The 27,004-nt window shown below is 41.5% G+C and overlaps 1 protein-coding gene across 4 annotated transcripts in view; it reads right to left on the reverse strand.

The window, feature by feature from the left end:
* The window catches only part of THADA (THADA armadillo repeat containing), a 325,833-nt gene that overhangs the window by 147,882 nt on the left and 150,947 nt on the right, over positions 1 to 27,004 (reverse strand). For all 4 annotated transcript variants that reach the window (XM_042932129.1, XM_042932128.1, XM_042932131.1 and 1 more), the window contains one exon: positions 2,479 to 2,647. In XM_042932129.1, coding sequence (XP_042788063.1) covers positions 2,479 to 2,647 — 169 coding nt within the window. The remainder of the gene's footprint in view (positions 1 to 2,478; positions 2,648 to 27,004) is intronic.

Raw genomic sequence — 27,004 nt, forward strand, 5'->3', positions numbered from 1 at the left:
CCAACCTGGAGTCACAAGGCTTTTACTTTTCCATGGTGTTTCACCCTTCAGGTCACAGAAAAAGTAAATTGGAGATATCAAAGGCAGCCCAGAGACAGAGCAGAAGACCATGCTCTGTTGCTGGGCAGACTGGTGAGACACAAGCCAGACCTGTTAGTGTTGTGTGTGGGAAACGAGGTTGGGAGGCCCATTTGTACAAGTGGCGAGCCAGCCAAAGAAGCAATCCCAACCTCTTCTGACAAGATTGGGCCAAGAATGGATCTGCAATAAAGAAGATCTGATGGCTGATCCCCACTACCTGCCTCCTGCTTGACAATCTGACCCCCGCCTCTAACTCAGATGCAGAATCGAGGCATCTTTGAAAAGCATGTCCTTCGTTACTCACTATTGCCAGCTCCTTCCCTTCAGAGTAGTGTCCGACAGAGAATCGAGACATCTAACTTGTATGGGCCTCAGGGTCCCACGTTTAAAACCAAGATAATACCCTCCAGCCCTCTCATCATCACTGAGATATAGTGAGGACCAAGGGAGATGAGTGCTTGAGAGACTGCACTGAAGAGACCACCAAAGACCCCCAATATATACCACATAGACCAGAGGATCTGCTCTGGTGGCTTGGGGCCGCAGTCTTTTCAGGAGGTCTGCAAGATCAAACTATCCTCAATGCCACTAAGACATTCCTTTCCCCTTTATTCTCCTTCTCACACAGACGGCACATGGTGGGGTTTGCCAGGGGCTACAAGGTGTGTGATGATGTCAGCATTCTAATAATGACTAATGGAATGTGTGCTTGTGAGTTCTTGTGTTTTAAGATTTCCTGTTTCAGTTTCTAATTAAATATTGATAGACAAAAGTGTTTTTGGAATCCACAATAGCTTTTCAGAGGGTAAAGAGGTCCTGAGACCAGTTTGTGACCTGCCAACCTAGAACTTCATCCCACCCAAGCCTGCAGTTCCCAGATGGGCTGACTTGTCACCCATCCTGAGCCCTGCTATATGCCATTCTCTCTGCGTGGGGGGCTCTCCCTCCACCTTTTGCTTGGCTTTTTCTGCCTTTACTTCGAGGTCACTTTTTCTGGGAAGCTTTCCTTTGACTCCCTCAACACCAGTCAGGTGGCCCTGCTAGGTGTTCCTCTAGCACTTAGCACACTACATGGTGATTGCTCGTTCTCAGAGGGCTGTTTTTGTCCTGGATTCCTTCAGTGCAAGAACCGACTTAGTCACTGTTCTGATGGACACAGTGGTACGTAGGAGGCATTTAATAAATTTAACAAATACTTGCTGAATATATGTAACAACCAAGAAAGGAAGGCATGAAGACAGGCCTATCTTGCATTCGTTGTCACCTAGAGGGAATTAGTTACTAAAAATCTTACTTTTCATTATAGTACAGGCTCATTAAAACTATAACAATAGTAACTATATATCATATTATGTACCAGGTACTATTCTAAGCACTTTATATGCTTTAATTCGTTTAATCTTCACAAAATCCCTAGCAGGTATATATCACTGTTGTCCTTGTTTCAAAAATGAAGACACAACACTGTATGTTCACTATCTTGTAATTAAAATAAAAAACTTAATAATAATAGTAATAACATAAAAAACAATTGCAGATGTGCAGGCAGTGAGTAGTGAGACTGACCCTGAGACAGTCTGGCTCCAGAGTCCCAGGCCATTAACCATTCTATACGGTGCCTCTCGTGTCGGCAGCAGAGACCTCAACCTTATGGCACATACTGGGATCTCAAGGCCACTCCTCAACTCTGCTCACAAACCACAAACATGTCTTGATACTTGAATCTCACCCCCAATCCCGCCCCAACATGAGTGACCCCAGCAGCCACATGAACAGATGTGTCGAGTACCACCCGTTTCCAAGTTTATCGTTAGGGTTTAAAAAAGACAGTTCCGGTAAGAAGTTTCTTTCTCATTCATTTGTTGTGTTTTGGTCCTTTGTGGGGGAAATGTTAAGTTAAAAGCAGTAAGTGTATTTGTATATTTATTAAAAATAAAAAGTCTCTTTTGTAGCACTGAGAAAACAGGAGAGTAGGGCTTCGCATTTCTATGTGTGATGCCACAGCACAAACTCTCCCTGATGTGTCTAATTCTCCTTCCTCTCTTTCAAGGAATGCTCACAACTTCACCTTGAGCAGGTGGCCCAGAATAGTCGGTAGGCACTTGATGGAAGAGACAGAACTTTATCTGGTTCAGAGAGCTATGTACAAATGGGAAAGAAAGCATGAAGTAAAAAATACGGGATTTAATGCAAAAGACGATCTGACTGAATCAATGTGATGCTGTACTCATTTTTGTAATGAAAAAAGCACACCTAGGAAATACCAGTCCTTTTCAGCAATAGAAAAGAGTTCTATGGATAAAGTTAAAAGCTTGTGTATCAAATCTTCACCTGCAAACAGTAGGTGAGAAACCAAAGTTTATCCTGTGCGGTTTGACACAAAGTAACTTTATTTACCTGGAGAAGCGTCCCATGAATATGGTTTTGCCGGAAACACTGATCGGTGGAGTTGGGGAGTTTGGCCAACAGAGTTCGGATGGTATTGGGGATTTCATCCACCATAACAAATGGAACCAAGGCACGAGCTGCCATCTCACGGGAGCGGTAGACAGGGGAGTGACCACATCTGGGGAGACATAAAAACACAAGACCATTCAATACTCATTTCCACATCCATGCCTTTGTACGTGCTAATGTTCTTTTTTGTTTGTTTTGAATTTTTTTTGGATATATGTCATTCTGTACATGCTGATGTTCTATCTAGCTCCAGCTGGGACATCCAAGCTGAAGGGGAGTGGGGTAGGGGATGGGAGTTCCTCCTTACTCCAAATGTTGGTTTGTTTTTTTTTTAATACTTCCCTTATTCCAATGATGGTGTGTATGTGTTAGTGTTGGTTCTACAGGTGATTTTCTTTTTCATATAAATATCATTAACATCTATGATTCGATCACAGAAATAAATGCGGACAGGCTTTGGGAATGATTCAATAAATAGTAGCAAAAAATAGCTTCCTCCTGAACAATCAAACAACTATTCACTGAGCACTCAAAATGAACAAATAGTAGGTGCCATGAGAAATAAAAGTCATTGTGGTCTCTGGGGTGCCTATACTCTGGATGGCAAGAGGGGCAGTACATTTGAAAAGCTGCCCCAAAAGCACAAGACAGTCCTGGAAGAACGATATGCAAGTGATCTTCATATTATGGCTACATGAGGATAAGACTGTAGATTCTGGTATTGAGAAGGATTGAAAGAAAGCAAGCATGGTTCCCAGAAGGCCGAAACCAGGAAATTGTTTCAACCAGAAACAGTGGTATAAAGCAAGGAAAAAATGCTCAAGGTATAGGTAGATGTATCTGACTGAAGTAGAGGCTCAGAAATAACAGTGGAACTTCAGGCTGAGAAGTGGGTCTGGCCAGACCGGGGAGTGCCACAAACGGCAGACTACAAGATCTTGAACTATTGTCAAGAGAACAAGAGCTGGACCCTCAAGTCACTGAATCCTTGCCTCTGGGCTGACTCACACCCAAAGAGCTTGAAGAAAAGCCAGTTCTTAAAGTGAAAGTCACGGACAAGTGGGATTTTGAGATTCTACAAAGGTCATTGGAAAGGCAGGTCATCTAAGAGCCTCTTGACTTTGTAAACACTCAGAACCTGAGAGCCCACAACCATTTTGTTGAAATTGTGCACTTGAAAGCCTTCACAGAGATAGTATTATTTGAGAGGAAAGCCCAATATGGTAAGTCTGGGCTCAAGTAAGTTCTTAACTAGAGAACTCTTAAGAGTCCATGATTTTTTACCCAATTTAGAAAGTAACTCAACTTAGAGAAATATCTTAGACATCAAGACAAGGATGGGGAAGATCAGAACATGGTAGACTCTGTGGAAGAAAGAGAGAGAGGTCTCTCGTTCTGTTTTCAAAATTAATTAGCATTCCAAGAAGGTATTACTGCTAATATCTGGGTCATTAGGGCCATGTGGCCACGTAGACTTAGCATGCAGATGCACAAAGTCCTACCACTGTAACGTTTCTAATACCCCAGAGGTAACACTGACATTTACCTTAATATGACAATAAAAGAACAGATTAATTAATGTACAAATGGAATGGTCCAAAGAGAATTTCATCATGGGGAGTGGGGTAGGAAGAGTGGAGAAAGAGGCACAGGGGAAGTCAAACCTTGGGTCATTTTTTCCCCCTACAAGTGTACATCTGTGAGACAGGTCAATCAGCACACACTTTATGGATGGAGAACTCACCTTACATCATACTATGGGAAGACACTGGGAGCTAACGTTACAGCAGGTAGCTAGAGACTTCCCAACGGTTTTTGACGAGGTTCTGCCAAATCACGCATTTTTATTTTTCCTTTAAAATGATTAAATGTTTAATCTTTAATGGGCAAACGCAATAAAATGCTTGCTTTGGCCCATGATGGGGGTGGGGGGGAGTGAGAAAACTTCACTTGACAGAGAAAAGAAAATACTCTGAAAACGCTTTGAGATTTAATTAGCAAATGACCTCACTCAAGCCGGGTCATTTGTAGGAAGCTTCCCCATCTGTCTGTTCCCCACCCTTCCAACACACACACTTTGGGTTAGAGTGTGTTTTATGTTGCCGAACTAGGCTCTTGTATATAAATGTTTCTTTTCAAACACAAATAACTCTGACATGGTTACAGATGTTTAGTTTCTAATTAGCAGTAACTGAACACTAAGAACGCCCCTCCTTTTGCTCCTGACCTTTAGCAAATGATGGTTTCCCAAAGGAATCTGGCATCCATACAGGAGAAGGAATGGAAAGTGGGAAAAATGTCAGAATTTTCTGCGTTCAGATACCCTGTGCCAGGGTACTTTCCAAATGCACACAATCAGGTTAAAGAGCAAAACAACCCCCCCCCCCCAAAAAAAAAGTAATGCAATTATAGAAAAAGAAAAGCCTATTTTTTCTTTTTTACGTTTATTTATTTTTGAGACAGAGAGAGACAGAGCATGAACGGGGGAGGGGCAGAGAGAGAGGGAGACACAGAATCGGAAGCAGGCTCCAGGCTCTGAGCCATCAGCCCAGAGCCGGACGCGGGGCTCGAACTCACGGACCGCGATCGTGACCTGAGCCGAAGTCGGACGCTCAACCGACTGAGCCACCCAGGCGCCCCAAGCCTATTTTAAAAGTAATATTTAATTATCATTCATTATAAAACAATGATTAAATGTAATTTCAAACTCCTCCACTGCACGTTGTTAAAATGGATGGATAGATTATAGTCAATACACACACACACACACACACACACACGCACACGCACACACGCACACACCCATTAAGCAAAAAAAACATTTCCAGGTTACTGTTTTGTCAGTTCCTGGGGGGCAGGGAGGGGTCTGATGAGGGGGTCTGATGAGGTATATGTGACCTGGAGTGTGAGAGGATATAAACACAGTCTTTTTAGCCCTAAGCAGAATATATTTGCACCTAAAATCTCTCTCTCCCTTGGCTAGAGTCTCCTAGTTTGATTCAGTAAATGTGCCCAAATCAAGTAGAGATGCTCTGTGGGGACACAGAGTCTAGCAGCTATAAAGGATGGAAAATCAGAGCACCTGAATTTCCATTTTGCTTTGTATACTGTGTTTTATGGCTTGGACAAATCACAGTAACCTCTGGGTCTCAGTTGAGCTGACAGTGGTAGCAATAATCTATACCAGTGTTCTCATGTGATGTCTATGAGAACATTCCAAGAGGCAAGGCGCTTTGGAGATACAAAGTTTCCATAGTGAAATGTGCCTGTGTCCAGTACAGGATCTGCATGTTCTAAGAATTGCAGGCCTCTAAATGGCCTCAATGAGAGAAAGAAGACTGTGGTGTGAAGGCTGTACCATTTATAAGAAGATAAAACAACAAACTGATTATATGAAGGCAATGAGATTTGGGGGGGGGGGCGCTCCATCAAAAGTGATGAGGAGAGGGGGGCGCCTGGGTGACTCAGTCGATTAAGTATCTGACTTTGGCTTAGGCCATGATCTTGCAGTTCATGGGTTCAAGCCCCACATCAGGCTCTGTGCTCCAGCTAAGAGCCTGGAGCCTGCTTTGGATTCTGTGTCTCCCTCTCTCTCTGTCCCTCCTCTTCTCTCTCTCTCTCTCAAAAATAAATAAAACATTTTTTAAAAATGGTAAGGAGGAATCTCAAGCCCTTCTGAAAATAAGTAGGTCTGCTTCTGTCTCTCTAAGCCTCAATTTCTTCAGGAAAATACACCAAATGGATCTGGGATCTGAAAGGTCATGTCCCCTTTTACTACTATTTGAAAACCATGTCCTCAGTAGCCCTAGCTGTGTTCTAGGCCTGAGCACTAGATCCTTGCACAGGGTGTGCGGGACATGCAGACACCTGAACCTCTAGAACTTTCACTCCAATAAACCCTTCCCATGTTAATTTTAATCTCCTATTTACTGAGTGCCTACTGTGCTCTCAGCACTGTGTAACATGAAAAATGACACATCTGTCACCATAACACTTGCATCCCGCAATTACCGAGCCCTTGGCAATTTATAAAATATATGAACACCCCTATTTCTTTACTATGCAACATTCCTGCAGGACACGAGGGCATTACAAACCTAAATGAACAGATGAAACATAAAACGAAGCTCAGAGAGCCTAAGTGGACCCTCCAGGATATGTCAGCAGCAGCACCCAAGCCAGAACCACCATGCACGGCTCCAAGATGGAATCTGTGGGTTATTCCGAGGAGCAGCTCACACCTGGAAATCGAGGGAGCATAAAAATATCTCCCAGCTAATAAAAACACAGGCTTTACTAGTATGTAGGAAATATCTAAATGTGTGTGTTGAGTTTCTTGTTTTTGTTTTTAGTATTTGTAGGATCCCCAAAATATTCCAGAATCTAATACAAACTGTGGGCTTTCTCCAAAGAGAAATAGATCTATGAACATACACATGCAATTTCCCATATAATTTCAGGAGGTTCATGACACACACCTAAAACCCTTGGGGCAGTATCTCCCAGACCCAGGGCAAGAATCTCCAGTTGCTCCTTTGCACGCAGTGTGACTGTCAGGTATGTGCTCTGCTTCCCAGAGAGCGAGACAGAGAACAGGACTCTGCTCACAGAATACCACCAGTCTAGAGGGGAGTGAGGCAGATAACCCCATGATCCCAAATCAGTAGTACCCACGGAGACCCACACAGCTAGGAGTGGCATAGAGAAGCCAAGCGGCAGAAGGAGTTGGAATGGCTTTCTGGAGGAGATAAAGGACCTTCAGGTGAGAATGATACACACCTCTGGCCTTCAGGCACCACGGAGAACCCTGGAGAGTTTAGAATATTCTGAGCAGGCAACTGTTCTTCTGAGATCTTCCCTACACTTCACCATTTCCTAGAATGGTGGCTGACCTTTATCCACATGTTTCCCTCTATATTTACCCTCAGATTCTATTCCAGTTTCCTTGGAAGGTTTCACAGGTAAGTGGCTGGCCGGCCATCCCCCAAACTTTCTCTGCTCACCAGTACCTCCTAGATGAGCATGGAGACATCTGAGTGCCCCACACAAGCCCACACCAGGTAGGTACCAGAGAAGCAGACAGAAAAGCGACTGCCCATGCCCCGGGAGCCCACAGTGCAGTGGGAAAGACAGGCCGATCAGCCTGTACTTGTCAGGGCCACGAGAAGTAAACACAGGCTGTTGTAGAAGGGCTGAGGGGAGACACACAGAGAGGAGGGTGGGTGGTCTGGGGGATATGGTCCAGCTGTGATGAAGCTGGGGCAGGCGGAAAGAGCATTTGGGTTGGGCCTGTGTCTTTCCCTGCATGAGCCCAAACTGCCCCTCAGTGCATCCAGACAGAAGGAAGGGATCTGAGGTTTATTAAATGACTACTGTGTGCGGGGACCGGCTACGTACTTTAGACACACTATTTCATCGACTCTACTAAATCTTCACTGCAAGGTCATCATCATCATCATCATCGCTATTTTCAGATGAGGCAAGGTTTCTCAACATATTTCAGACCATAAAACTAGCAAGTGTCAGATCCTGCATTCCAATTAGGGTCTGTCCACTTGCAAAATCCAGTTTTCTAAGACTTGACATGCAGCCACCTCAAAATCCTCAGTCTTGGAAAAGCTTTGGACAAGTTCAACCTAGACCCACTGAATGTGACTGGCTTTTGAAGGCATTCGGCCTCTAATTGGTAGAACATGAAGCAGAACAATAAAATGATGCTGATAACCACTAACACTTACTAAGCATTGACAGAGGGCCAGACTTTGTGTTAAAATCTTTGCACGTATTTCCTCATCTAATCCACACAACAAGGCAGAATGGCTGAGAGAACATTTTTAGGCAATGTGAGGGAAGTATTTTTGAAAGGACTTCATAAGGCCCAGTGACCTTGTGTGAGTCCCTCATTTCACAAGAATCAGAGAGAAAGTCTTGAGAAAAGTCTCAGAATGACTTCACGATCCAGCTAATACCCCCTTCCACTCTCCCTCACTGATAATATTAATGCTTCCCCCAGGTCCTCTACGTTCCCAGGCCCAGCTCCAGTCCTATCCTTACTTTGCAGAGGTCAAGCTGTGCCTTGTACAAAACAGAAGCCCCCAAACTCCTGCTGCTGCTGCTGCTGCTGCTGAACATGGTCATCCACTTTCTCTAGATGCCCCTACTTAACCAAGGGGTTGGCGTCCTAGGAGCTGGGCCGAGTTTAAAGAAGCTATGTGTGACTTCCTCCCAAGTCTTTCACTAGATTTACTCAAGAATGCCCTGCCATGATTGTCTGTTTCTCATACAGTAGCAGCACCGTCTGCTGTTGGGGAATGGTCATCTATTGATACAAGTTGAGATAACCCTACCTAGCGAGGTATTTCTGCAGGCTGGGTGAGAAGGCATAGGCTGAGACCTCAGGCTATACTACTTTAAAAGAAGAATCTTGCTATAAAGTGGAACCTTGAACAACAGGGGTCTGAACTGCACGGGTCCACTTATATGCAGGTTCTTTTCAATAAATACATTGGAGAAAATGTTTTGGAGATTCGTGACAATGTGAAAAACTCACAGATGAACTACGTAGCCTAGAAATACTGAAAAAACTAAGAAAAAGTTGGGCATTATTGTAAGATGACAGTATATAATACACACAACATACAAAATACGTGTCAATCAACTGTAATGCTATCAATATAAGGCTTCCAGTCAACAGTAGGCTACCACTTAAGTTTTGGGGGAGTCAAAAGTTATGTGCAAATTTTCAACTGCGTGGGGTGGGAGGGTGAGCGCCCCTAATTCTCAAGTTGTTTAGGGGTCAACTGTGTATGTTCTGTCAAACCAGCTATTGTCTCATCCTTGGTACCTGTGCACAATGCAACTCGTCCTCCCTGGAATGAATGTCATTTCACCCTCTTCTTCTGAACTCGGCTCAGGTTTCACTTCTTTTGCAAAAATCTTACTGCACCTCCTCTGATCAGAATCCATCTCTTCCTTTCTCATACTCTGTCCTTGCAACTGCACACTTAGATCTATCGGAGCCGGGGGCACATCTCATCTGCCTTCCCCACAGCAGCCTCATGCACCATGCTAGAGTCTACCAAAACGATCTGGAGAGCAGCAGCGGGGTCTTCATAGTTCTGAATAACACAGCACATAGGACAGGAGCTAAGAACATGTTGTGAAATCCAGCAGAACTAAGTTTAAATCCAAGTCCTGCCACTTAACTAGCGTGCGACCTTGGACAGGTCAATTTTTAGCTTCTATAAAATAGGCAAGAGAAATGACCTCATAGGGCTGTTGGGAAATTTAAGTGAGATAAAGCACATAAGATGCAATGCCTATAAGTTAGCGGTCAGTAAGTGGTAGCTATTATTGAAGCTAATAGCTGGAATACCTTTCAAACTTAAAAGCTTTATCCACAAGTACAAACTCTCTAGTGTTCTCTATCTCAACCACTGCCTGAGGACACAGAGCCTTGCTTGTACCAAACGGGCTTCAAGTGCTCACAAAGGCTACCCTTCTGCCAACCCGCCAAAGGAGCTGGAAAAGACAGATGGAAGGTTGAGTTTCTTTGGGGCAAGTGCCCTGTGGGGCCCACAGAATTTATTCTCAGGTCTAGGGCCCAAATTCTATTCCATGCTGATGCTGTTTCACCAAAGATTTCTTTTTCCTTTTCATTGTGTATAGTTCCTGATTTCAAATCTTGCCTTCAGGAAATATGCACGTGTGTGTGGGTATGTGTGCATGCACAAAAGAGAGAAACCACTAAAAAAAATGTCCGTACCAGTGAATTTGAAAAAGCAGGCATTTCAGAATGTCCTGTGACTATTATGTTTTTGTTGTAAACGTGGCATTGCTATAGCCCTTCTCCCACATTTTCAGGTGAGTTCATGCCCATCAAGGTCGCCAGATTCTCTACTTGTCCTTTCTACACCAATTTTCAGTTCATCAAAGGACCTTCCACCACCTGAACAACTTGTTCCTTTTCTTGAACTCAAACCGCTAGCATTTAGAAGCTGCATTTACTGTAATCTTGCCCTCTGCACAGCTCATGGATTTCTTTATTCAAATATATTTCTTGGAAGCATAATGGGCTCAGCACTTTTGAAGTTTGATTTTTAAAAGTCCTTGGTTTGGATAGCCAGAGGGAATTAAGAGCAGTAGACAGAAGCTAAGCTAGAAATTGTACGTTTCCAGCTTTCGTGGACAAAAAATATATATATGTATCTCCAGGTAGAATGCTTAGTTTAAATGTTTATCCATTGGACAGCTCAAAACATAATTGCTCTTTGCAAATTAACTGCAATCAACACAGTAAAACCTTTTAAAAAAAAGTGTTTTTATCAAGAAACGCTGACAATAATAAGCCACAATAGAGCATCTGAAAACTTCAGTATGTAACCACTTGGTACAGTATAACCACAGAGCTAGGCCATAGAAGACACATTCTTTTAAGGTTACCTCCACTCTGCCTCTAAGTTATCAAGGCTTTAAGCAGGCTGACTAGTCACAGGCTGTTAAAAACGGTGAAAATGGCAGCTGGTCAAGAGCTGGGAATGAGCCTCCATCACTTTGACACCCCTCCACTTGCTCCTGCAAGAACTGGGCACAGCACTAGGCCACACATGTGGCAAAAACGCAGGGTCACAGATGCAAGGACAATGGCTACTTGCATTCATGCCATGCCTTTTAGTGTTAGGAAATAAAGCAAGGGAATTTTCCAACAGGGAAGGAGGAAGGTATCTAGTGTGGTACTTAGTTCAAAAAGCTCTTTGAACAATGCTCTTTAATTATTTAAAATCACAAACGTGTCTTAAATACATGAAAGGGTACACGATTTCTGAGTGCTAATCCCTGGTTACTTGCTGATATCAAAATACAGAGATGAAGTATGAAAATTATATTTCATCCGAAATTTCACTTCATTCTTTCATTATTTTTTTGCCTAGATAACAATAAATACAATTTGAAACGGAATTTTTCAGATTCTAAACAAATGGTCTAGACAGTTGGAAAGAAGGGGTTTTTTCCTCTGGAACACTGAAATGTGGTGTCCTTTAACAATGATTCTTTCCCGACTCTGGGAAAAGCGTGAGACAGACTTTACAGAAACAGAAATACACAAACATGTGGGAAGCCCTAGAAATTAAAAGGGAATCATTAATTTCAGTCTTTACCCAAAACAAAATGGAGTATTACAAAGTGAAAAAAAAAAGATATCTAACACACCCAGTTTAAACTCTCCAAAACAATGAAAATAATCGCAAGATTTAGTTTGAAATTTTGGCATAATCTTCCCAAGCCCAGTCCACGTGTGGATCTTCTCTCTGACTCTGAATCCATAAGCTGCGTACTGGTCTACTGGTCTCTGCATGGACAGCTGGAAAACTGTTCTGGAGCTACCCTCAGGACTCCCAGGCTGGGATAAGTGGCGTGCAGGGCAGGAGCTGGGGGGCCGCAGCTTGTGCAGAGTAAGTGAAAAGAGCTGCACATTCCTCTCAATAGCAAAAGCCCTCACGTTGTTTCTACTCTGGCTCCACAAAAGATAGAGATGAGCACATTCAGGCAGCCGCTGATTCTCTAAAGGGGTTGAATGTAATACCTGGCCCCAGAATGTCTTCTTTTCCTGCAGGTAGTGAGTGGCTCAGAGAAAAAGTCCTGACCACGCAGGGTCTCCTTGGGATGATGGTCCCTGCTCAAAAGCCAAGTTCTCGAAGCAGTTTCATACAGTTGAAATTCACTCCATTAAACTTCACAGCATATTTACCATGAGTGGTTTTCAGTTCACAAACACAGGACTGGGTGGTCAATTCAACAGACCACACAAAGGTATAGACAGAATTTGCCTTCTTTTTAACCTAATATATATATTTAGGGGGAGGGTTTGGAAAGGAATGTTTTTGGTGTGGTTGAAAAAGTTGTGTTTGTTTTTAGCTTTCAAATGTTTCAGAACCTATGATAGCTCTCTATTGCCACATTAAATACAAATTTCTCATTTTGGCATTCAAAGCGTCCTAAATCTAGCTCAAGACTGGCTAAGCAAATCACAGGTGCTGAGTAAATCTTGCACTGACAGAACCTGACTTTTCAGTTGACTGTATCTGAAAAGATATTAAAATCTCATAAAATCTAAACATCCTGTGAGTAAAGTGAGTGCTCAACAGACACTGGCGGTCATTTTTAAGTAAATACTTTTAAATGTGAACAATTTTATTAACTTCCCTTCTGACAAGAATTTGTTAGATTTCTGAAAAATCCCAATACCCACGGCTAAAACCCAAGAAAGGAAAGAAAGAAGGCAAAGTAGGGTCATCTACTGTGTGTCTGCTAGATGTCAGGCAATGTGCTAGGTACTTTTGAATATTTTATCACATTTTTTTAGTGCTCATACAAACCCTTTAAAATAAGTACATAATACTATATAAACATATGTAGGTTTTTGTTCTAGGTGGTCTAGTGGGAACATGTACAGAATGATGAGCTACCAAATAAAATGTAACCACAATCAAATAAACTGCAGTGTGCCAATTTCTTTCAGTTATGGTAATGGATGTACAATCCTTTGTAAAGCAATTTATTGCACTTAATGCCAATGGTTAGAACTCGTATTTGCAAACCCTATATATAATGAATTGGTGGCCTAAAAGTGTTTCCTATGGCTCTAACTAGTGTTTTGCAAAACAAAACCTAAAGCTTTTTAATATATTATCTTTAAGGAAGGCAAATGAATCACCAGAACATGACAACTGACCCAAAGGCATCCACCAAATTACAGGCTTTGTAGCACAGAAGTTTATCAGCCAGAAATGTATGAAGAACCCCATATCAGACTGGGACAGGTTCCCCAAAGGTTGTGGCAGTATCCTCTGCTGACCTCGATCAATATTGGTCACCTCAGGTCAAACCATTTACAGTCATTTCAGGTACAGCATTTATTTAGAGACAAATTCAAAATATCCAAGAATAAAAATCATTAGCATTTTTAATGACAAGAAGAGACACATACGGGTGAGTATATTGGCTCTTCATTGGCTTGGGGGAAAATTACCATATAATGATCAGATTTAAGGGACTATTTTGCTGGAGGGAAACCTGCTGTGAAGTAGAAACTCTCCCATGGTCTTGGTGTCTCTTAAGTGAGGCTACTTTGAAAACATTTTCAGATTAAAACATTAGCGTCTAGCAACGTGGCCACAGGCAAGTTACATAATGTCTTTTCACATCCTCATCTGTAAAAGGAGATTAGAATAAGTGATCTCTAAGGTCCCCCTCAATAACCAAATCCTATAATTCAATGGACATTTGGACATCCCAGACAGATAGCTATCTTTTTTATTTTAAAAGATCTTTATGATCTCTCCTGGCTTATTCCATGGCTTAAACTCATAATAATATTGATGCCAATAATAAAAGTTTTAAGTCCAACACTACCCACACTCAATCTTTCTACACTGGGAGCCAATTTTCTCTAGTTTGAGTCTCTCTGGAGTTGGAGAACAAATGACCAGTGTTTTCGGCACACAGGAAAACCCTTCATTAGCTATATTGGAATCCTGTCATTAAATCACCCCTTGCTCTTCCCTTCCGCGGGCTAAAACCACCCAACTCCTTTAATCAAGTAGAACCTCTCCTCTAGAATCTAGTTAATTATTTTGCCTCTGCAAAGAGTTAAATGAATCTTCCCAATACTATCAGTTAAAACAATGATTTGTGCTACTGCTGGATGAGAGAAATTTGAGCAATTTCTCTGAATTTGATTACTCTCCAGAGATTGTAATTTGTTTTTGCTCAAACCAATTAATGCCCCTGAATGATTCTTCTATGTTTTGTAGCAACACTTCAAGCTAAAATCCGAAAGAATGAATTAAAAAGCAAAAAACAAAAAACAAAACGTAAAGTACATGGAAAGTTTTGAAAAATTCCAAGAAATTACAGATTTTTGGCCTGAAAAAAGAGCACAAAAGAGCAAGGAATATTGAGTGTTAGCAATAGACCCACCCCAGGGAAGATTCTTTCCTCAAATCAAGACTGCAATTAGGTAAATTGAGTCATATATCAGCCAACCTACAGCATCCAAACAGACCATTGTCAGCCCTATTTTTAAATACCTTCAGGGAAAGTTTTACATCCTCCTTTGGTTGCCCCAATGCTCATGTTAGTGTCACAGTTAAAAGTACTCAAGTATAATTACACTTTTTCCTGCTGCAACTTAATTTCATTTTGCTGGTTCTACATGCCAGGGAAATAAATGAATCTATGTCTAAAAGCATAACTTTCTGACTTGTGTCTAGAATATATTCTGAATAATAGGAAAACAAACAACCAAATTAAAAAAAACAATGGGTCAAACTCTGAACTGACACGCCAACAGAGAAGATAGATGGGTGGCAAATAAACACATGTACAGATATTCAATACCCTTAGTCATTAGGGAAGTTCAAATTAAAACCACATAGAGATCCTACAGGACACTCACGAGAAAGACTAAAATTAAAGACTGAGCATATCAAGAGCTGGCTAGGATATGGAACAACTGGAACTCTCATCCTTTCCTGGTGGGAATGTAAGACGGTACAACCACTTTGGAAAACATCTGACATAAAAAGTTAAACATACGCCATCCATACAACCCACTCACTCCACCCCTAGGTGTTTATGCTAGAGAAATGAAAACATATGTCAATACAAAGACTTGCATATGAATACTCCTAGCACCTTTATTTGTAATAGTCAAAACTATACATAGCACAAATGTCCAGCAATAGGTGAGTCTATAAAAAAAATTGTGATACATGGGATACTATTCAGTGATAATAGTAAACAGATACACATAGTAACATGGATAACTCTCATCGCTTAGTCAGGGTTCTAAGTTCAGGGTTTCTGGGGTTAAAAATATGCTGTAAATATGCTGAGTGACAAAGGCAGACAAAATAGAATGCATAATGTAGGATTCCATTTATGTGAATGGAAATTAGGAATGCAAATTAGTCTGTGGTGACAGAACACGGACCAACAGCTGTTGCCAGGTGATGGGAGCCGGGAGGCTGGAGATTACAAAGGGGCATAGGAAACTTTTGTGGGTGATGGATATGTTCCCTATCTTGACAGGCATGATGGTTTTATGGGTATATAAACTTATCAAATAGTATACTTTAAACATGTGCACCCTATTTTATAACCAATTATACCTCCATAATGCTGGTTTTAAAGAATAACCTTTCACGCACTTTAGAAAAGTCACCAAACTATACGCATCCCGTCTGGTTTTCCCTTCTCTGCCTCCAATCCCATCTGCACATCATCCCAAGTCTTCCTTTCCTTAGATCAAACAAGCCCAGCTATTTCCTTTGAACGTTTATGACCAGAATTAACTTTTCCTTGTGCTCTCTTAAATCAATGAACACCGAAATCGTAATGGTTAATCGTATAAGAATAAAAGAACAAAAGCTATTTTTTTCTAGGACAATGCCTCCAAATTTTCCACATGCTGTTCTAGGACATGCTAAGTGAGATTAAGTGACTTTGCCCAAGTTAAAAAAGGGGGGTGATTGAACAAGCTGGGATTCAGAGTCAAGTCTGTCTGTCTCCACTGCCCATGCTAGTTGAGAAAACCAGTGCGCCTCAGCTATAAGACGTTTTTATCACTCTAGGATTAAACAGCCGTAACACATGTTAAAAGAAATTCAATTTCATTACACTTACGTACACTTGACAACTCAAACCATTCAACCAAGCACTGCCAGATTTGTTGGGCCAGCTTTAATAAACACATCTGCATTTAGCAGCAGGATTTTCCACGTGGTTATTAAGGTTAAACAGATTTTCCCCCATCTTGAGTAGATTAATCCTGCTTCCTAATATCTTTTATTTTTGCTTATTTTAATATTTTGCTTATTCCATAGTGAAAAGGCAAATTTCAACTTATCCCAGTTTGAATCATGCCAAATTCTAAGACAGAAGCCAAGGTAGTACACTGTTATTTAATATAGTCTAAATGAATACACAATGGAGACTGCTGTGCAAAGTTTAAAGATGAAACAAAACTGATCACACACACACACACACACACACACACACACACACACCCTACCACTAATTAAAAATATACTAGTGTTACAAGTATACAATTTCAGTGGTGGTATTATCTTTGTTCAGAAGCAAGGTACAGTGCTATATGACTAAAGCTCTCCAGCATTTAATTAGGTTACTAATTATAAGGAGAATCACATTACCTTTAAGTCCTCCCCTGGATTGTGACTAAGGCTTAATACATTAATTTCACGGTGATTGTATTTTAAGATGGGGAACATGTCAATGAAGAATTCTGGCCACATCCTCCAACAAGTACATGTGACTGAAGGTTTGGGCTGTCACACAGCTTGATACATTTAACTAGGGAAAAAAATCACGAATTCCCACTTTCCCACTGCTAATTTTAGTGGCCAAGAGATATCTTACATTGCATTTTAAGCAAAAGTAGCATTCAAGGGAATCTTCACAGAAGGTGTACATGTGAATGTAAAAAGAAAGAAGAAAATTTGTAAGCAATATTTATTTATTTCCATTTGAATTCAATTAATAAATTTAGCCTCAATTCAGTATCATCTTACTCCCCAGGTTCCCTCCTGGCCCATCAAAAAAAAAAAAAAAAAGTGCAAATTATATGAGTCATTCTTCAATCATGCCAAGGATATAACCTTCAACCTAAGATTAAAAATAAAGTGCTACGTGTGATATTCAATACTGTTCAACTTCTGGGTGCTAAGATCTAATAAATACAACATTTCAAAGGAAATTAAACAATCTGGATCACTTCCATTCATCTTTGTGATTTCATCAGTAGATTTCTATGGCTTTGGTGACATTTGCTAGTATTTGGACGCTGGGTAAATTGATGGAATTTGCCATCATTTAGTTTATAATCTGTATCACCACTTTGTACAAGGCACAGAAAAGTTCTCTACTCCCCTATATACTTCAAAGCATTTCATTTATTGTTCAAATGATTACTCTGACAAAACCATTAGTCAAGAAGAAAGTAAAGAAATCTTGTTTTTTAAAGGGCAGATTTTTAAAGATGCATCTTTCACACCAGAGTGCTTTAACCACCCATGCTATTTCTGGCAAAATCTTTATTTCCTAAAAGAATACTTTTTTAAAAAATTCCAGTTTTTTTTTACCTATAAGAAAAGGTTAGGGCTTATTTTTACCGGTTTCACTCAAAGTGAGCTTATATATTTTAAATTTACTTTAACTTCTTCCTAGGCTCCTATATTTTCTTGCCTTTTCTAAGGAAAACACTAAATTTGAGAAAAGTATTGCTGAAACCATGATGAATGTCTCACGACCGCCTTCAAACGATGGTAGGAATAAGCACATAAGCACACACATACACAGGGGAAAAAAGCATCTTTTAGTCAGGGTGCTGGGTTCAGGGCTCCAGGGTTAACAAGAGAAAAAGTTTTGGGAACTGAACAGGGCTATATTCATATTTCTTTCTTTTTTTCTACCCTGAAATTCATACTGCAGCTATGTCACCAGGGAACATGTTTGCAAGGCTTGAGAAGTTTCTTGGCTTAGCAAAAAGCAAACAAACAAACAAGAAGGCAACAGTGTAGTCCGCAAAAAGAACCCCCATCACCAGTGAAGCCGAAAGAGCTGGCTGAGTCACAGGTCAAGGGCCTTATAGCAAAAATGGGTTGGACTGAGGATACAACCTAACAGGAAAGCATAAGGTCAGATGTGAGTTTAATTTGGTGAAGAAACATGTGCCTGACCACTTAATGGCTGCCAGATACCACAGAGGAGGTTCACTTAACTCACACCACTTCTGGTCGTGGAGCATTTCAGTGCCATTCTTTGAGAATCAGAGCAATAGATGCTACTATTCTAGCCATCAGGAGACCTTATTCCCTGCTTTTGTTACATTTGTAGAAGGAAAGTGGCTATAGTGGTTTGGAAGCAATCATTTTCAAGACAGGGCTCTGGCTCTCCCAATCCCCAAATTTCCCAAGTACGCCCATATGATGGTGGCGAAACAGTCTCTTCACCATGTGAAGGTTCTCTGTGATTCTCTGTGCTCAGAGTCTCACCGCTTTTAAAACAGTGAATAATGCCTCATGTCCAACAACAATTCCATTCAAAATAAAGCGGACTGTGCAGCCCAAGCCTTTGGTATTTCCAACCGTGACCAAAGTACTGGAGCTATTTATTCATTTGTTCATCTATTTTTATTGTGGTAAAATACAGATAACATAAAATCGACACATTCTTAAGTGGACAGTTCAGTGGCACTGAGTACATTTTCCAAGTAGTTTCAGAGAATTTTAGACTCTGGCCTCCATGTCTAGATACGCATTCCCTGGTTGATACTCAGGGCTTCACAGTGAATAAATGTCATTCTATTTCCAGGTAACTTCTCAGCTAAGTATTCACAGTCAGAGTTCACTCAACACACTAGGGTTTGCATGCTTGAGGTGAAGAATGAACCACCGAACCCAAGCATTTGTCCATTTTCTTCCAGATGGAAGATAGAAACTCTGGTAGTCTCTTCCTTGCCAATAAACCTTTTGGAAAATAAGGAACCCACTATTCTGACCTTTGGGATTTTTATCAACATCAGACTGCAGTTCAGAACACAGACAGGAAACTGTCCAAGGAAAACATGCCCCCAAATGGACAGGACATAAACAGAGCTGTAACTAGGTAATTAATGGTAGGGACTTGACTCCCCTCACTTCACTTCTCTGATAACAATCTGGCATTTTATCAGCAGGGTCTTTTATCTGGAAGGATTCACTGTGTTCTGCTGTCTGGAACTATTCTGGGAGGGGACAAAGACAAGCTTTCATCTTGGAAAGGAAATGGAACCACATCTAGAAGGCATAAGGAAGAGTCAGAGCTGTTAAAAAACCTTCAAGTCTCTCCCTGCCAGAAGGAAGAGGTAAGTAGAAAATAGGAAGCCCCCTTTCACTGAAGGCAAGAGAGCAAGTTCTGGTGGGAAAGAAGTCACTGCAGTCCTCACCCATATCACACATGTGAACGTGGCAACTTGCTTTCTGCCGTTGTTCCAAGTTCTGCATCCTCTCCCCACCACCGACCTTATCCCTTCCCCAAACACTTCCCCAAACACCCAACCGATGTCTTCTATTTCTCTTCCCGTCCAAACCCAAGAAACTTAAACTAAACCATACGGTGGTATAACTGACTAATAATAACTTAAAAGTACTATGTCTCACAGTGGGATTTCCATTTTAGAAGGGATCGAAACCATGTACTTAAATAATGAAAAGTCTATCTGTGAAACTCAAAATGGAGGAGGCATCTGAGAAAACTGGGTGGGTAGAAGGCACCACTTAAGGCTTCTGAAATCGTTTCAGATAGTTTTCAACTACCTTAGGGATAAAGCTGGCCCGGGTGAGTGGCTATGGCCATTAGGCTACTGGCCCTCTGAGTGGCTTCATTCCTAACAGGAAAAGGGACCATTAGGGAGGTCAAATTAATTAGTAGTAGAAAGCATTCCCTTTTCCTCCCTCCACACACGGCCATTCCACTCAGCCCTCATAACAACATGTCACGGATTGGTTGTGGAAGGACTTGGGAAAAACAGGGCTTTGAACTCCCTATCCTACTTAGAACCCGGGAATATTTATCCAGGGTTGAGCCAGGGTGGCCGGCCAGTTCCAAAACCCACACAGCCTGGGGCTTATACACCAGAGCACAGCTTCTGTCAGGCTGTGTAGCAATCCTGTGGAGGCCCCTTGGTCCTACTCAGGGCTCTCATGACAGATGGTTCATAGCAGTACAGACAAGGGGACAGCACTAGGAAGCCTCTCTGCTGGCCAGTTTTCAACAGGGCCTTCTAGCAGGACACGACATTCTAACACTGTTTCTTTCAGGACGTGTTCAACCATGCAGCAGAATGCAAATCCCGCTCCGGTCTTTTCAAGTTTTCCCTAAATCCGGTTTTTATTCTGGCTCTGAACTAAATTCTTAAATCATGCAGGGGGAAAAAAATGGGCACAAAGTGACTGAATTATATTAATTATATGGCATGGAGGCTCAGCTGGAAAACAAGAATTACATTTCTTAAGTTTCTCTTCACTAGACTTATGCAGGTTATAATTAGTATTAAATGAATTTCACTTTTCATTTCATCCAAGCTGAAAAGAAGCTGAGCCTTAAACTCTGTCTTTAGAGAAAAAAAGAGATTCTTCTGGCAAAAAAATAAATAAAATAAAGTAAAATAAAATAAAATAAAATAAAAATAATAATAATAATAATTAAACAGTTAAGCAAAAAAAAAAAAACCAAACCCACACTACTTACCCATCACCCAAAAGGACCGCCTTAAGAGACTCATTTGTTTAGTGTTTGAAAATATTTTCTACCCACTGCTTGTCTGTGTGACACAACCTTCAGTAACAATTCAGCTTTTTCTTGGCTACCTGGATATATTTCCATAGTTTCTACCCAGATGGGTTTCTCCTAAATGACTGTAATAATCAAAAACAAGATGCTTATTTACTCAGCAGCACCCCTCATACAAATATGTATTTTTGTTAATGTTCTGGACATTGTAGAAACCAAACAGAAAAATCTCATTCGTGTGGGCCTGCCTAATTTTGATTTTTTGTGCTTATTTAGACTGAGAATGAGCTGCAGTTTCCCTTTGCGACTGAAAGTTTTCATTCAAAGTTAGGAACATGTGGCTATCTCTTGGGGACCGGTGGCCAGGATATGAACATGCCAGGCCAGGAATTCTCCGATACAAAAGAAAACACAACCCTGAGGGCACATCTCGCTCCTGGTGTGCCTTCCAGCAGGTTTCGGCTAGTAATTTTTGGTTAATGAACGAGCAAGGTAGGACTGTGCACATGAAAAATGCAAACCTGAGAAAGAAGCGGGGTGGATTTCAACCCACAGTCAGAGGCCTTGCAGCGTGGGTTGTCAGCTACTAGGGTAACCCGGTGCCGTTGTCTGGCCACTGGAGCAGCTACCCGAAGTTACTCTATGCAGTTTGGAGTAACGGAACTTTCACATCGTAATAGTCAGTGATTTGAACACTTCACGATTCAGACTTGCCATTTTTCCACAATAAGTGTGGGATTACCACACAAAGAAACGTTGACAATTTTTCAAAATTTCAACATATGCTGGCTGATAGCGTTGAGATTCTGTTTTCTTTCCAAGAGAATCAAAAGAGGATGATCGACTAAGCTGCTGTGTGTGAAGGTACTCTGTAAATATCAAAGTTTTACCTAAATGTTTGTAGCTGTAAATTTTTTTCTTTTTCTTTCAGTAACTCGGGAGGTTTTCAAAGTTATGTGAAGTTTCGACTTCACATAACTGTGGAAACTTATGATGGTAAAGACAGATGAAAAATATATTCTCTAACAGTTTAAAAGTTATAAATAAAGAGGAACCCACAAATAATCTCATTAAGACTTTATGCTTCTTGGGTCTCAAGACACATTTTTCTCTTTGCTAAGACACGCACAACTGTGCAATGACCCATGATTTCCTATTCTAAGGAAAACTTCTTTTGTAAGAAACTCTCAGTATTTCTCAAGAATCTCAGAACTTCAGTTGAGCCAGTCTTATTTAGCAACCTGTCACAACCACTTGGGCTTAACTGCGAGCTTTTCTTCCTTTTCTACTGATTTCAGATTAGGAAATGAGACCACTGCCAAAGCAGTGCCCAAGATGGGATGGAGGGAGAGCTCAAGACAGCAAAGTGAGTCCAAATATTTGTCATTCGAAACTGTAGGTTAATTTGGGCATGTGGAGAACTAACTTGCCATGTAGCATCAGAAGCAGGCATATTGTGGTGTTAAGCATTAGTGTAGCTGAGGGAGTGGCAAAGAGCCTGGGTTCTGGAGCCAGACTGCCTGGGTCAGATCCTGGCCTTTTCACTTCCTAGCAGTATATGACCTAGGATACATTTCTAAAACTTCCTACAACCCAACTTGTCCTCTCTGGAGGATGGGGATAATAACATTACAGACCTCTCACAGTGTTGTCATGATGATTAAGTGAGTATGTGTCAAGTTCTAAAACAGTGTCTGGCCCATAGCTAAATATTATCATTTATCACTAATTTGCTGGAACAAATCAGGGCAAAGAAGACAGGGACCAAGAAGCAGCATACCAGAAAGGATAGTCCATTAGACCAAAATCTTATCTGTCTGATGCTCCACTGTATTTCTATCGTGCCCAACACACAATTGATGTTTGCAGTAAACACCTATTGAGTAAATGAATAAATGAATCAGTTCTTACAGACTGACTCCTCAACGATGTTTTTACTGTGGACATATGATGCTTACTCTTTTTGTGCCTTGGCTTTTCTATCTCCAAAGAAAGGTACCAACACCTGCTACCTTGCTATCTCAAACTGATGGTCGTCAATAAGAGAAAAAAGGCAAATCATTTCAAACTTACTGGAGGGATATATAAGTCAGTGACTTTTTTTTTTTCAATGTTTTTATTTGAGAGAGAGAGACAGAGCCTGAGTGGAGGAGGGGCAGAGAGAGAGAGGGAGACACAGAACCTGAAACAGGCTCCAGGCTCTGAGCTGTCAGCGCAGAGCTCGACGCGGGACTTGAACTTGGGAATGGCGAGATCATGACTTGACCTGAAGTCGGATGCTTAACTGACTGAGCCACACAGGCGCCCCCCAAAGTCAGTGACTTTTTAAAGCAATGTTCCTTTGTTAGTGAGTACATATGAACACAATGACATCGGGGGGACGCTTGTGATACCCTGAGTCCTGATTTCCTCTGACTACAGCTGGCCCGATGGAATGTGATGTTACACGTTGTGCTAGGCCCTCAGAGATGGCTGTTTCAAGCCTCAGGGTGCAGACGAATTACCTGGAGACTTGTTTTGAAATTGCTGACTTTTAGGTATCTATGGGACATGAAGAAGGAGTTGTCCAGTAGAATGCTGAATCTATGATTCTGTACGAGTTCTAGATCTAGGACACCGCTCACTGTATGTGAGGAGCAACCCCAGACAGTGCAAGCAAAGTGAAAATGAAGAGAGTAGAGGGCAGGGCAAAGAGGCACACCAATATTTAGGAGGAAGCAGAAAGAAGGGGTCCTGTCAGAGGAGAAAGATATAATGGCCAAAGAAGGCCACAGAGGAAAGAGCGTCACGAAGAAGGGGATGTGCAGTAGTGTCAAACTCCAGAGAAAGGGAAAGAGGGATGAGCACTGAAAAGCATCCAGAGGCTTCTATGACTAGGTCACTCCCACTGCACCCTTGTAGGGGCAGCTGCAGTGAAGTGGCAGAAGAAGCATCCAGGGTGCAGTAGTTTAAGGAATGACTTAATGGGGGGAGGGTGGGAATGGAGCCTGTGAACACAGAAAACCTTTTCCAAGCATCTGGCTATAAAATACGGGTGAGAACTATGGGGGCAGGTGGGGCGGGCGCCTCCATGGAGAGTCTAGGCCTAATGGCCTCTAGTTTCTCTTGCAAATGGGAGGTGACAAAAGTAGGGGCACTGGGTTTAGGCAACAACACAAAGTAGGCCCTCAGCAAATATATTTACGGGACAGATGAACTGATGACAAGAGTACTCACAAAATAAAGTGAAAGACAAGAATAAATGGTGAAGAATAAATCTGTAGCTGGTGTGGAGGGGAGGTGAGAAGCACAGTCAAGAGTCTCAGGGCTCAAGGCAAGTGAAGAAAATAAGATACGAAGGAAAAAGTAGAAGGATATGGGGGTGAATACATCCTGGGCAGTTGATGTGACTAATGCAGCTTGTTTTAACTAGATTATAAATAGACTGGGAAGGGTCAAGGCCCAGAGGAGAGGGAGGAAAAAAACTGTGCCAGTCAGGGAAAGATATCCCAAACATGCTGGGTCATTTTAAGCCTACTATAATTCATCTTTGCCTTCCTACTCTATTCCCTAATTTGTATTTGCTGCCTAAAGAGAAAGACCTACATTTTTTATCTTAAAACACTCCCTACCATGTAGGATAAGATGACTGCACATCAGTCAGCATTTGGGACTTGCTATTGTCAAATCCTTCAGTACAGCATTAAGAATGCCTGCTGAGCACCTTGGCTACAAGTCTTGAGAAAATAATTAAGACTAAGGAAATAAAAGCTCCTTAGGGAAAGACATTAATAAAATATTTTGAAATTTAAATGTTACTATATTTGTAAGAGTTTTCCTCCTACTAGTTATTATTTCCATATGCCTTAAATGTATACCTCGGAGCAAATACTGTCCTTTATTGAAATTAGCCAAGATTCTCTACCATCGGTGTCCCTTGTTAAGCAGCAAAGCATTTATTTTCTGAATTTCCTGGGTCATCCTTGATTCAAGTGGAAGCAAGGCTCCTTACAATGACTTCCAAGTTATGAATCATAAAACTCTCTACCACAATCTTTCTCTTGTTAGATCCAACAGTCTACATGGTAGACAGCATGGCTTTTCTCTCGTTTTGCATGAGCTGCTAATCACCATGGGAGATTTCTGAAAGCCCTCCAGAAAGAAAACTGAATTCCCTTCTTTTCCTGCCTTGCTACTTGGGAGAGCCTCCTGAACTTCTCCAAGAACACTGGCACTCTTCCCCTTATTTACTGGCCCTTGGCCCTTAGTGTATCTGTCACATAATTCAATGGTTAAAATTCACTATGTCAGGTGCAGAAACATGGGTTTTATCTCACTAGCTAGGCCATAAGTTCTTCAAGGATGAATGCTTTCTTCCTTTACTTTGCATCTTACCAGAGACCTAACGCTAGCTAGGTATGCAATGGATATTTAACAACTACTTTGTTAATCTATTAACTGATTGGATTCTAACTTTTAGAGTGAATGGCAGCAATAGGCCATGGATTATCATCATTATCAAATATTTCACCTAAGAATGAAGCTGTTTGCAGATCAAATCACTTGTTCTAACATGACCTGAATTGGCCTGTTGAAGTAGCAGATAACACCGAAGAAAAGCTGGTCTCTACAAGTTTTGTTTTTTCAGCTTGCTTTGTCAATGCATTCCGTGAGAGGTGAATTCCTCATTCCTTTTGCTCAAAAACATATTTAGAAAATGGTCTTAAAGAGATCTGGCACCAGAGATGAAGTTGGCCAGGCCCCTCTCTAGGAACTAAGAGATAAAAATCAGTGACAGATGACAGAGTATCCTTTTATGCCAGTACTCTTTGCAAGAAAAGCTACACAATACAGGAAACATGATTTGATTTCACATGCTGAAGCTCAGCTACCCCTGGGTAGAATTCAGAAGTTCAGAAGGCCATGAGCACAGTACTCCACATGAAGCACTAGGTAGACAGGGCGAAGGTAAAAAGGAGATGGAGCAGGTAGCTGCATGAAGTGTGAATTAACCAGCATTAGGAAACAACCTTCCAGTCTCTGCTTTTAGGTCCTCCCCTGTTTAAGGGGAGGTCCTCTCCTGTATAAGGCCTAAAACTCCAAAACCAATGGTCATTGCTTTATTTAAAAATGTATGCCTCTATAATACAACAAATAGTCCCAAGGAAGTTAAAGACTTGGGTCTTTAACATATCTGTATGAAAGGAAGAAGTGAGCACAGGTTTGGCTTAGAGGCAGAGGGGAAAATGGAAAAGCCAGAACCCCCCCCCCCAGGGGAACTGAACATCTGCACTTTGACATCTTGCCCAAAGCTGGAACTGGTATCAGGGTCACATTAGTAAAACCAGAGGTCAGAGTTTCCACACACTGATAGGATGGCAGTTCCCTTCCTTTCATGCCTCCATTGCTGGCAGATCAGGATGGTATAGGGACATTTCTGACCTTTAAGCCCAATCTCTAAGGCTCGTGGAATTTAGCAGTAACCACGGGAGGGGTGGAGTTCTGCTGGACCTCCAGGCTGGCCAGGTGGGAACAAGCTCTCCATTAACAGCACCAGCAAAGACCTATTCTCAGTTGTCTCCTCTTGTAATGGGCTAGGCTTGAGGACGCTTGTGTTCTCTCTATAGGCATCTCTGTTCAAAGAAGATCCTTCAGGAAGTTTGGGCAACAAAGAGTTATCTATTTTAATCACTTTTCAGAAAAGCATCTCTGACTCTTCTCAAAGACTCAGATGTTCCTTGTACTTGTCAGAAAACAAATGTGGTTTAGGCCAACATCTGGAATGGAGAAAAATATAGCAACCACAAAAAAGATAATTAAATTAATAAGGAATGCTTTTCAGACATAACATCCCATAGGCCAAAAAAATGTTTTCAGAACTATCGAGAACAAAGTTATAGAAGTTACTTAGAAGCTAAATTTAAGTGAATTAGCTGCTGGAGGGCACCCTATAGGAGTAGACCACTGTGACCTTGTGGGCCATGACAAGAATGGCACCCCAACAACCTGAGCTGTTCAGCTGATCTGAAATAAAACATCTCAAAAAGATGCCCTGCTGGTCATCTCAGATGTACTACAGAAAGCCCAACAAGGGATCAGTTTTTCTTGAATGCTTTCAATGACCAGCAGCTCA

Source organism: Panthera leo, chromosome A3, assembly GCF_018350215.1.
Source record: "Panthera leo isolate Ple1 chromosome A3, P.leo_Ple1_pat1.1, whole genome shotgun sequence".
In the NCBI taxonomy this organism is placed as follows: domain Eukaryota; kingdom Metazoa; phylum Chordata; class Mammalia; order Carnivora; family Felidae; genus Panthera; species Panthera leo.